The 13,024-nt window shown below is 46.5% G+C and overlaps 1 protein-coding gene across 1 annotated transcript; it reads left to right on the top strand.

Moving 5' to 3' along the window:
* Positions 1-758: 758 nt before the first annotated feature.
* LOC119921560 (olfactory receptor 14A2-like) lies at positions 759-4,206 on the top strand. The gene is made up of 3 exons (XM_038741692.1): positions 759-936; positions 1,082-1,523; positions 4,146-4,206. Exons 1-3 carry the CDS (start codon positions 759-761, stop codon positions 4,204-4,206), a joined length of 681 nt encoding a protein of 226 aa, XP_038597620.1.
* The last annotated feature ends 8,818 nt before the right edge of the window (positions 4,207-13,024 follow it).

Raw genomic sequence — 13,024 nt, 5'->3', positions numbered from 1 at the left:
AGAGAGAGGCCCCTCCCATCCTCCCGGCCTGCCCCCGTGTGTATGAAGAACAGGGAAGGGGAGCCTTTAGAGGTAAGATGGAAGTTTTTTTTTGTTTTGCCTCACAGATGCAATCAATGTTAACTGACTATGTAAGGTCATAGGTCAGAACCAGGGCTGGCCCCTTCCTCGAATGGTAGCCGCTGGTTGTGTGGATAGAGCCCAGGCCTGGGAGTCAGAGGGTCTGGATTCTAATCCCGGCTCTGCCACTTCTCTGCTTTGTTATTCTGAGCCAGACACCTCACTCCTCTGTGTTTCAGTTACCTCACCTGTAAAATGGGAATTAAGACTGTGAGCCCCAAGTTGGACAGGGACAGTCTTCAACCTGTTTAGCTTGGATCTACCCCAGTGCTTAGAACAGTGCTTGTCATATAGTAAGCGCTTAACGAGTACCAGTTTTTTAAAAAAGAGAAGTTAAGTGACTTCTCTTCTGATAGTGGTGATCTGCCAGACATGAAGGGAGAGGGCGTTCCAGGCAGATAGTTTAGTGAATAGATAAATAGAGGAGTTTCAGTATCTCAGTTCTCACAAACATTTAAGAACAGGGAACGTTCTCGGGAGAATAAATCGGTTTGAGTGTTTGTCTTCATTCCAGGCTAGAGGCAGGAGAGAGTGGAATCTAAGAGGTCTGATGCAACCTAACAATTTCACTTGTTTATGTTTTTCTCGGAGTGATATTCAATTGCTTTCTTGGTACCCTCAGGAAGTACTAAGACCACATGGCCAACGACATGGCAGTGAGGGACTTCCTCCTGCTGGGATTCACGGAGGTCCGGAAGCTGCAGCTAGTCTATGCCGCGCTGTTCTTCCTGGTCTACCTGGAGGACCTGACCGGGAATCACCTCATCGAAGCCATCAATGCCTTTGACCGGCGCCTCCACATCTCCACACTTCTTCGTCAGCCACCTGTCCTTACTGGGTATCTGCTACATCTCCGTAACCTCCACCAAATCCATCCACAACTTCCTGATCAACAACAGATGCATCTATTTCAGAAGCTGTGAGGCCCAGGTCTTTTTGATGGATCTGTTTGCTGCTTCAGAGCTGTCCATCATTACGGCGACGTCCTATGACCGCTACACCGCCATCTGCCTCCCCCTTGTGCTACGACGTCATCATGGAACCAGGGTCCTTTGGGAAGACCTGGCTCAACGGAGGGCTTTTCGGGGCGATGTGCTCAGCCAGACGTTCACGTCAAGCTTCTGTGTGTACAACGTGATCCAGCAGTTCTTCTGCGATGTCCCCTCCTTACTGAAAATCTCCTGTTCAGAAGCGCACGTTGTCTCATGCAGGGTGGCTGTGGGTATCGGCTTTGGTTTCGTCTCCTTCATCTCCATCGTCCTCTCCTATGTCCTCATATTCTCCGCCGTGCTGAGGTTTCCGTCCACCGAGAGTCAGGCCAAAGCCTTTTCCACCCGCCTGCCCCAATTCACCATTGTCACCGTATTTCTCTCTACCGGAGCCTTTGCTTATCTCAAGCCCATGTCAGACTCCCCCTCGACCTTGGACCTGCTGGTGTCTGTGTTCTTCTCTGTGGTGCCCCCCGCCCTGAACCCACTCCTCTACAGTCTAAGGAACAGGGACATGTAGGCTGCCTTGGGAAGGCAGATGGGTGTGAGAGGATGGTCCTGAGAAACAGGGATATGAAGGTCGCTCTGAGGAAGGTTTTGAGGTAATACCCATTTCTCAGGAGTCAGATAATCCTTTCTAAATCACCTTGCCCTTATCTTCCACGAAAATACAGCCCACACACTCTGCCTCATTAATGCTACTCACTGTACCTCGACCCCTCGACCTCCTGTCGACTCCTCGCTTATGTCCTGTCTCTGGCCTGGAACGCCCTCCCTCTTCACGTCCAACAGACAATTACTCGCCCTACCTTCAAAGCCATATTGAAGGCGCATTTCCTCCAAGAGGCCTTCCCTGATTAAGCCCTCATTTTCCACTTCCTTCTGCATCACCCTTGAAGTTGGATGTGTACCCTTTATTCACTCCACCCTCTGCCCCACACCACTTATGTCCATATCTGCAATTTATTTATTGACATTAATGTCTGTCTCTCTCTTTAGACTGTAAGCTCTCTGTGGACAGGGAACATGTCTACCAACTCTGTTATATTGTAGTTCCAAATTCGCAGTACATTGCCTTGCACATAGTAAGCGCTTAATAAGTATGATTAATTGATTGCTACTATTCCCAAATGGCCACCCCTTATTGCATCCTAAAATGGTTCCTGTACCAGATCTTTCTAAAATGGCTTCTTGTTTTGCTTGCCACCAGAGTCTGCAATAAAGTTCTGGGAGTTCATACAGTGCCCATCCCCTGACCTACTGCTGTTCCGTAGAACAAGGTCCTTGAGCAGTGCGGCCACGGCCCACCTAGATTTCATTCCTCCAACAATTTTCTGCTTACCTCCTCAATCCTCCCCACATTTTTTAAAAATAGTATTTGTTAAGTGCTTCCTATGTTCCAAGCTCTATATTAAGCACTGGGATAAGTACAAAATAATCAGATCCCACATGAGGCTCACAGTAAAAGGGAAAACATGTATTGAATTCCCATTTTTCAGAGGAGGGAACTGAGGAACAGGGAAGTGAAGGGACTTGACCAAGGTCACAGATCAGACCAGCGGTAGAGCTGGAATTAGAACCCAGGTCCTCTGACTCCGAGGCCCGGACTCTTTCCATTAGGCCACACTGCTTTGGCTGAGATATTCAGATGGTCCTAATTCCTGGTATGAAATGAGGTTCAAATCTCCAGGGTTCTTATTATTTCCGGAAAGGGAATGATGATTAGTCTGTTGACGTTGTTCTAGGAAGGAATCCCCGAGTGGGAAACATGTCTGACTGGACAGTTAGATAGTGAGGGCCGGGAATAAGGAGCCCACGATCCCGGCCTTCCGAGATTCCCGGATGGTCAGCTGTCCCAGTGGAGCCCCGGGCCCGTCCTCCCACTGGGAATCTCCCAGGAAATAACTGGGCCGTTGTCTGAGAGGGCGGCACAGCCATCTGGAGAGCCTAGAGGAGGAAGGAGGACCTTGACGGCCCCCTCACCTCACCCAGACCTTTCTATCACCCCCACCAGTGTCCAGGACCGACGAGATGGAGTGAGCCTCTCTCTCAGCATAGGTCGATGCTACCCAGCCCAGGGCAGTCCCGGTGACTCCGGAGAGGAGCAGGAGAAAGGTCAGGGGCAGGGAAGGGAAATTTCAATATAAACCCAAGATATAACAGGAATTTTCCTGTTCTTTTTTAATAATAATTGTGGCATTTGTTAAATGCTTACCATGTGTCAAGCACCATACTCAGTGCTGGGGTAGGTATGATATAATCAGATTGGACACTGTCCTTGTACCACATGGGGTTCATCGTTTTAAACCCCATTTTACAGATGAGGAAACCGAGGAACAGAAAAGTTTAGTGACTTTCCCGAGGTTGCCCAGCAGGTTAGTAACAGAGCTGCGATTAAGACCAAGGTCCGGAAGACTTCCAGGTCCATCCTTGTTCCACTAGTCGGTGCTGCTTCTCCAATTATGTAGAATTATGTGACCACAATGACTGCAGATGTTTGCAAATGGAATAGACTTCCAGGAGTCAGGAACGGTTTCAGTATTATCCTGAACCAAGGCAGGTTGACTGGAGGAGATGTACAACCTGATAGGTTTCTACCTACTCCAGTGCTCAGTACAATGTCTGGCACAAGGTAAGCGTGAAAAATTACCATAAAAAACGGAGATTCCCTCCAACCCAAAGATCTTCTTCTCTCCTCTGCACTTTTCTCTGCAATATTCTCATCCCTAGTTTTTCTAAATGTCCTTAGGCAGTCAACGTCAATTGCCGGAAAATGACTGACATCACCGTGAAAACAGAATTCCTCCTGCTGGGATTCTCGGAGGTCTGGGAGCTGCAGCTGGTCCAGGCCGCATTGTTCCTCCTGCTCTACATGGTGGCCCTGATGGGGAATCTCCTCTTCATCGCCATTACCACCCTCGACTGGTGCCTCCATACCTCCATGTACTTCTTCCTCAGGCACCTGTCCGTCATCGACCTCTGCCTCATGTCTGTCACCGTCCCCCAATCTATCCACAACTTCCTGATCGACCGTAGATCCATTTCCGTCCTGGGCTACGCCACTCATGTCTTCTCGGTGGTTCTGTTTGGCGGTTGAGGGACGTTCATCCTCACGGCGATATCCAAGACCGCTACGTTACGATTTGCTATCCCCTTCTCTATGAGGTCGTCATGAGCCGAGGGGCCTGTGGGCTGATGGCGGCCGCTTCCTGGATCACCGGGAGTCTGCTTGGAGTCTTGCTTTCTGATTCGACCTTCTCCCTGTTCTTCTGTGGGTCCCACGTCGACCCCCAGTAATTCTGCGACGTTTGCTCGCTGCTGAAGATCAACTGCTCCGAGAACCATGTCCCCATCGATGTGAGTGTTTCTATTGGCTCCTGTTTGGTTTTCGTGTGCTTGGTCTACATCATTGCATCGTATGACTCCATCTTCTCCACTGTACCGAGGATCCCATTAGCCGATAGTCGGTCGAAAGCCTTCTCCATATGCCTGCCTCACCTTCTGGTGGTCAGCATGTTTCTCACGACATCCGCCTTCGATCACCTCCAGCCACCATCAGACACCTCCCCGACCCTGGACCTTCTGGTGTCTGTGTTCTACACCGTGGTGCTCCCTGCCTCATCCCATCATCTACAGCCTGAGCAACCGGGACATGATGACCACCCTGGGGAGGATCCCTGGAGGGAATGGCTTCCATATTTGAGAGAACATCGTCATCTTCTGACTTGAATGATCCCAATATTGGTCAGGGACCTGATCTTTGTACCCAAGTGTGAGTTACCCAGGTTTTTCCAAAGGAATCAATTAATCCATCAATTAATTATATTCATTGAGTGCTTGAGATCTGCAGGGCACTGTACTAAGGGCTTGGAAGAGGACAGTATAACCGCGTTGGTAGACACGTTCGCTGTCAACCATTCAGGAGCACTCATTGTGAATCAACTGAGCCTAAGCACTGTACTAGGTGCTTTGAATAGAAGAGTGGAAGTAGTAGGCATGATCAATCAGTCAATCAATGGTACTTAGTAGACTCTGACTTTGTGCAGAGCACTTTTCTAAGCACTTGGGAAAATGCAAAGAGTTAAAAGACACAGTCCCTGCCTTCAACAAGCTTACAATCTAACTGGGGGAAAAGCCACCAGAATAAACTACAGACAAGAGGAAGAAAGAAAAGGGGTTATTTTAGTGTGTAAATAATAAGATATATACAGTATTTACACAAATGCTATGGGGGTTTGTGAGTACTCAAGTTCATAGGTGGTACAAGATTCTGAACAGGCAATTCATTCATTTATTCTATCATATTTATTGAACGCTTACTGTGTGCAGATAACTGTACTAAGTGCCTGGAAAGTACAATTCAGCAATACAGACAATCCCTGTATATAATGTGCTCACGGTCTAGAAGAGCTGAGACAGACCACAAACCAAGTAAGCAGGCATCAATAGAAATCAATAGAATTATAGATATATACAGAACAACACTAGTAAACAGTTATTAATATGAATAAACAGAATTATAGATATGTACATATATACACAAGTGCTGTGGGACGGGGAAAGAGCAAAGGAAGAGAGATGGGATGATTCGAAGAGGAGGGGGAGCTGAGGAAAAGGGGGGCTTAGTCTGGGAGTAAAATAGGGGCTTGTAATAAGCATTGTGTTTGTTAAGTGCTTACTATGTGCTAAGCACTGCAATTAGCACTGGGATGGCTACAAGATACTCAGATCCCACACAGTTCTCACAGTAGGAGCAAGAGCAGGGATCGAATCCCCATTTTTGCAGAAGGAATTGGTGCGCAGAGAAGTTAAGTGACTTGTCCAAGGTCACAAAGCAGGCACATGGTACAGCCGGGATTAGAAACTGTGACCGAGATACCAGCAGTGGAAAATAGGAATGCAAAGGAGAGTGAGTAGGTTGGCTTGAAGAGCAGCACTGCCTAATGGATAAAGCACGGGCGTGGGAGTCAGAATGACCTGGGTTCTAATCCTGACTCTGCTACTTGTCTTCTGTGAGACCTTGGACAAGTCACTTCATTTCTCTGTGCCTCATTTACCTCATCTGTAAAATGGGGATTAAGACTATGAGCCCCATGTGGGACAGGGACTGTGTATAACCCAATTTGCTTGTATCCACCCTAGCACTTAATACAGTGCGTCATACATAATAAGTGCTTACGAAATGCTACAATTATTATTATTATTATTACAAGGGACTTAAGAGTGTGAGCTGCGGTGTAGTTGTAGAACAGAGGCACAGAAAAGTGAAGTTAATTGCCCAAGGTCACACAGCAGACATGTGGAGGTGATGAAATTAATAATAACAATAATAATGATAATGACGATGATGATGATGAAGATGATAGTATTTGTTAAGTGCTTACTATATGTCCAGCACTATTCTAGGCACTGGTGTAGATACAAGGTAATCAGGTTGTCCCAGGTGGGGCTTACAGTCTTAATCCCCATTTTACAGATGAGGTAACTAAGACCCAGAGAAATTAATTGACTTGCCCAAAGTCACCCAGCTGATAAGTGGCAGATCGGGAATAAAACCCAAGTCCTCTGACCTCCAGGCCTGTGGTCTACCTGCAAGGTGATTTTTGCTTCTATGACTTTGAGAGCTCACTCCCACCTCACTGAACAGTTTTATTGACACTCCGAAGCATTTAGTACAGTGCGTCGTACATAAAAACACTAATAAACACCGTTTATTGACTGACCGATTAATTGATTACAGTTATAATTTCTTATTGCTTCCCGGAATGTAGCAACCCCGATTCTTTGTGTATGGAAGACAGTAATAGGAAACATGTACAGACTTCTAGACTGTGAGCCCGTTATTGGGTAGGGGCTGTCTCTATATGTTGCCGAATTGTACTTCCCAAGAGCTTAGTACAGTGTTCTGCACACAGTAAGTGCTCAATAAATACGATTCAATGAATGAAGGTAAAACGATTAGAGTTGACAAGATCAAGCTTGCACTAAGTTGGTGAGAAGGTGGGGTGGATGAAGTCTATAAAGTTAAGGAGTGAGAAGCAGCATGGGCTCATTGATATATCACGGGCCTGGGAGTAAGAGAACCTGGGTTCTAATTTCAGCTCCGACACGTTGCTGTGTGACCTTGAGCAATTCACTTTGCTTTTCTGTACCTCTCTTCTTCTGTTCTCCCTCCTACTTAGATGGAGAGCTCCATGCGGGACAAGGACCGTGTCCAACCTAATTCACTTGTGTCTACCCCAGCACGTATAAGAGTGTTTGACATGCTGTAAGTGCTTAACAAATACCATTTCTGATCCCTGAGCAGGGAGGGGAGCCCCGGATCACAGAGATTGTAACAGCCATCCAGCTCTTGCCATTACTCCTGTCAGGAACCTGCTCCCCACTCAATTCACTCCCCTCTGTGTCACCCTTGCGCTTGGATTTGCTCCTTTTGTTGACCTTTCATCGGTTCCACAGCACGTACGTCCTTATCCATCATTTATTCATTTATATTCACGTCTGTCACCCCTTATAGACTTTAAAAATCAATCAGTGGTACTAATTGAATGCTTTCTATTTGCAGAGCAGTGTACTAAGGGCTTGGGTAGGGAGTACAATACGACAGAATTAGCAGACACATTCCTTCATAATAACAAGCTTAAGAAATCTTTAGAAATGCAAAGGGAGTTAGTGGGTGTGATCTGGAGGGAAGAGAAATGAATGGGGAAATGTTTTGGATGATGATGATGATGATGATGATGATGATGATGATGATGATGGTATTTGTTAAGTGCTTACAATATGCCAAGCAACGTTCTGAGCACTAGTGTAGATACAAGGTAATCAGGTTGTCCACCGTGAGGCTCACAGTCTTAATCCCCATTTTACAGATGAGGTAATCGAGGCAAAGTGGCTTGCCCAAGATCACACAGCATACAAGTGGCAGAGGCAGGAGAATTTATGTCCTCTGACTGCCAGGCCCATACTCTTTCCCCTAAGCCATGCCACTTCTCTCTGATCTCCCATCCTCGTTTTTCTCTCCGCTTCAATCCATACTTCATGCTGCTGCCCGGATTATCTTTGTCCAGAAACGCTCTGGGCATATCACTCCCCTCCTCAAAAATCTCCAGTGGCTACCAATCAATCTGTGCATCAGGCAGAAACTCCTCACCCTGGGCTTCAAGGCTCTCCATCACCTCGCCCCCTCCTACCTCACCTCCCTTCTCTCCTTCTACAGCCCAGTCCGCACCCTCCGTTCCTCCACCGCTGATCTCCTCACCGTACCTCGCTCTTGCCTGTCCCGCCATCAACCCCCGGCCCACGTCATCCCACGGGCCTGGAATGCCCTCCCTCTGCCCATCCGCCAAGCTAGCTCTCTTCCTCCCTTCAAGGCTCTGCTGAGAGCTCACCTCCTCCAGAAGGCCTTCCCAGACTGAGCCCCTTCCTTCCTCTCCCCCTCGTCCCCCTCTCCATCCCCCCATCTTACCTCCTTCCCTTCCCCACAGCACCTGTATATATGTATATATGTTTGTACATATTTATTACTCTATTTATTTATTTATTTATTTTATTTGTACATATTTATTCTATTTATTTTATTTTGTTAGTATGTTTGGTTTTGTTCTCTGTCTTCCCCTTTTAGACTGTGAGCCCACTGTTGGGTAGGGACTGTCTCTATATGTTGCCAATTTGTTCTTCCCAAGCGCTTAGTTCAGTGCTCTGCACATAGTAAGCGCTCAATAAATACGATTGATGATGATGATGATGGGATGAGATTTCAGAAGGATTTTGAAGATGGGGAGGACAGAGGCCTGGTGGGGTTATCAATCAATCAATCGTATATACTGAGTGTTTACTGAGCTCAGAGCACTGAAGTACACACTTGGAAGAGTAAATATAACTGTGTTGGTAGCCCCGATCCCTGCCTATGATGGTTTTACAGTCTATAAGGGGTGACAGACGTGAATATAAATAAATAAATGATGGATAAGCACATAAGTGCTGTGGAACCGATGAAAGGTCAACAAAAGGAGCCATTTGATTTTTTACATACCCTTTCACTTAAACTCTTACTTTTCCTTCTTCCTTCTGTCTATAACATTAGTGTCTGTTTCCCCTTCTCTTGATTCAGGAGAGGGTTTAAGTCTTAATAGTCTATCGTACTCTCTTAAAGATCTTATCATAGGACTCTGCAAACCTTAGGAGTGCAATAAATGTTACAGATTGAATGATTGATAAAATTACCTCTTCAGCACTTTTGGACCACCTCTATGGTTATGCATGTTTTTGTAGACCCAGCTAGGAGGAGGCTGAATCCTTTCAGAGACCAGTGAGCACATTTTGTTTAAGGTATTGGTTACACGCTTACTTTGTGCCATCCACTGAGCTATTTGATGGAATGGATACAAGCTAATCCCAGACTGCCCCTCTTTTTCTCTGCTCCCCTCCCCATCACCCCGACTCACTGTTTTTGCTCTACCTGCCCCCTGCTACAGCACATGTACATATTTGTACATATTCATCATTCTGTTTATTTTCATTAATGATGTGTATATATATATATATATATATATATATAATCTGATTTATTTATGTTGATGCTATTGATGCCTGTTAACTTGTTTTGATGCCCGTCGCCCCGCTTCTAGACTGTGAGCCCGTTGTGGGCAGAGATTGTCTGTCTTTGTTGCTGAATTGTACTTTCCAAGTGCTTAGTACAGTGCTCTGCATATAGTAAGCGCTCAATAAATATGATTGAATAAATGAAGGAAGGAATGATCAGGTTGAGTACAACCCTTGTCCACATGGGGCTCACAGTCTAAATAAGGAGGGCATAGGATTTAATCCCTATTTTACAGATAAGGAGACTGATGCATAGGAGAACTAAAGTGACTTGTCCAAGGTCACCTAGCTAACATGTGGCTAAATGCTGGGGTAGTTACAAGATAATCACGTTGGATACAGTCCCTAGCCTACATGGGACTCTCAGTCCCGCAGAGGGGAGTACCTGAGGCAATGGGATATAAAGTGACTTGCCCAAGGTCACACAGCATATAAGCAGTGAAATTAGGATCAGAATCCAAGTTCTTTGACTCCCAGGCCTGGTTTCTTTCCACTAGGCCAAGCTGCTTCTAGTCCCCAGACACTAACTAGCTTGCCAATATGTCACTCCCTACCTCTGTGTTGAGGGCTCTGATTCTCCATTGGTTACTCTGAGTAACTAATTGTACTCCCTCAATGAGGATATGAGGATCTATTCTATTTTTGATATTGTATTTGTTAATCACTTACTTTGTGTCAAGCACTGTTCTACGCGCTGGGGTAGATACAAATCAATCAGGTTGCACACAATCCCTGTCACACATGAACTGTTTATGAGGGGTGGAGTACTGATATTGTATCTCCATTTTACAGCTGAGGAAAATGAGGCCCAGAGAAGTGAAGTGACTAGCACAAGGTGACCCGGCAAGCATTCGGGAGAGCTGGGATTCTCATGTCCAGGTTCCTTCCTCTAAATCATGCTGCTTCTCCTATTCAGAAGGATATCACTCTCTCCCTGTCTCTCTGTCTCTCTGGGCACGGTAATACCTATGTAGAAAACGATATTGTTGTTGCTATGGGAACATCATGGGCCAGGACCGTTGCTGCAGTTGGGAGTACCAGGTCCTCATCTCCAGAGGGTTCTCGCGTCGCCTGGCCAACGGGGTCCCTCAACAGCGGCCCAGGCCGGTCCTCCGAAGATCCCCTTCGGAGCAGCGACTGCTTTATCTATGGGGACGGGGCCCAGCTGGAGAGCACGTCAGCATCCATGGGAGAGTGGAGAGTGGCTGAGGGCTCCTGGCCGTCCCTTTGTGGCTGACCGAAACCAGAATCCGATAAGATAGGGGAGACCAGCCCAGTTCAGAGGAGGTCAGTGCCCCCTGCCAAACCCAGCTGCCCTGGTGAGAGTGAGCGGGGCGTGGAGATAGGCAGGATGGAACCAGAAAGATGACGTCAGAGATGGAGCCATTCTGGAGAGATTCTCGCACTCGGGGAACAGATTAGAGTTCATTCATTCATTCAATCGTATTTTTTGAGCGCTTATTGTGTGCAGAAAACTGTACTAAGCTCTTGGAAAGTACAATTCAGCAATAGAGACAATCTCTGCCCACAACGGGCTCACAGACTACAGGGGAAAGAGCAGTTCAGAACAAGACCATGCCCCAAACAGGGCAGGCTTATAAGAGGGGAATAGCTTCCCAGTAATAATAAATCATAAATAATCTTGGTACATATTAAGCGCTTACTGTGTGCCAAGCACTGTTCTAAGCGCTGGGTTAGATACAAGTTAATCAGGTTGGACACAATCCCTGTCCATCATGGGGCTCACACTCCTATCCTCATTTTACAGATAAAGTAACAGAGGCACAGGGAAGTGAAGTGACTTGCCCAAGGTCATACAATAGACCTGTGAGTAAGCCGGGATTAGAACCAACATCTTTCTTACTTCCAGGCCCGAGCTCTATCCACCAGTGGCCCCATCGCCGACACAGTTCTCCTCCCTCAATCATCCCCACCCTGGCTATCAAGGCAACAGCCTAACAGGCTGGGATGCTACAACCGAGCATTGGCACGATACTACAGTCACCTCGGCTGTCAGTGGTTCCTATATGTCAAAATCGTTTTCAGCAGGAACGTGATTGTCAGTGATGAGAGAGAGTGACTGATTCTGGGAAAAAATAAACAGCACCACCATCAATTCTTCTGAACGAAAGTTCTACGAATCAATGCCGTACCGTGGCAGGAGAGTTTGAGTGTGCCAATGAAGCTGAGAGCTATGCCATTGAGAGATAGCCTCGGAAGCATCAGACAAAGTTGATTTACCAGTGCTGGGCAGCAGCGGGATAGGAAAGCGTCAAAGGAGAATGAACAAATGATCAAAATGTGCATCAAAGACAACGGCAGATACTGGGGTTTTCACTGCATGGAAGGAGGATTTATGGATAAACTGCCAATAGTCATTCTGGTATGTGTATCCATAGAGTTTTATTGGTAAACATAAAGAAGTGGTTTACTATTGCCTTCTTCCATGCAGTTTGTACGATTTGAACAACCACTGCTACCAGGCAGCCACCTGCCGGGTTTTGGCACTGTGGCACAGCCTTGGCAGTTTGGATAAGCTTACAGTCTACCCAGTCGCTCTGACAGTGCTCTGCACATAGTAAATGCTCAATAAAACGATTGAATGAACGAATGACTCCTAGACCCATGCTATTTCCACTAGATCACAATACTTCACTTCACAAGTCACAGCACTGATAACTCGTTCACTCTCAGAAAGGAAAAGTAGCAAGTCGGAGAGATAAACTTTATTCAGAAGAAGATATCGATACTAAGGAATGAAACACAAGGAGGGAATTTTTCCACATCACGTGAGACTGAGATTATGTAGAGCTTCAGTGGTCTGGGAAGGAAAAAATACTTTTGTTAATTATGAAGGTTAAATGACTTACCAAAGAGAAGCAGCGTGGACAAGTGGATAGAGCTCGGGCCTGGGAGTCAGAAGGACCTGCATGATAATCCCAGGTCTGCCACCTGTCTACTGTGGGGCCTTCGGCAAGTCACTTCACTTCTCTGGGATTTCAGTTCCCTATTTTGTAAAGCAGGGGTGAAGACTGCGCCCATTGTGGGATATAAACTGGATCCAACCTGTTAGCTTGTATCGACTCCAGAGCAATGCCCTCTAAGGCAAGATTGTCCATCACACACTGATCTTATCAGACGTCCGTCCGAACTCTGAGTCTCCTTTCAGCAGGAAAAGACAACCGTTCATATGCACTCTTCTGTAGTGTGTCTTACTGAGGTTAGCAATGGCAATACCAACACAAGGAGACAGTTTTTCCAGGGAAAAGGGTGGGAAAATCTACTCTGCAGAACTCTCCCGTTGGCGGCCT

The sequence above is a fragment of the Tachyglossus aculeatus genome (genome assembly GCF_015852505.1).
Source record: "Tachyglossus aculeatus isolate mTacAcu1 chromosome 12 unlocalized genomic scaffold, mTacAcu1.pri SUPER_6_unloc_3, whole genome shotgun sequence".
Classification (NCBI taxonomy): domain Eukaryota; kingdom Metazoa; phylum Chordata; class Mammalia; order Monotremata; family Tachyglossidae; genus Tachyglossus; species Tachyglossus aculeatus.
This window is presented reverse-complemented; position numbering and strand designations above follow the sequence as displayed.

Bases quoted from the DNA above. Each gene is read 5' to 3' on its own strand.
- LOC119921560 (XM_038741692.1), top strand. From the start codon at position 759: ATGGCCAACGACATGGCAGTGAGGGACTTCCTCCTGCTGGGATTCACG. The intron at 937-1,081 runs GTCAGCCACCTG...TTGCTGCTTCAG, and splicing joins CCACATCTCCACACTTCTTC to AGCTGTCCATCATTACGGCG. The intron at 1,524-4,145 runs GTCAGACTCCCC...GATCGACCGTAG, and splicing joins TTTGCTTATCTCAAGCCCAT to ATCCATTTCCGTCCTGGGCT.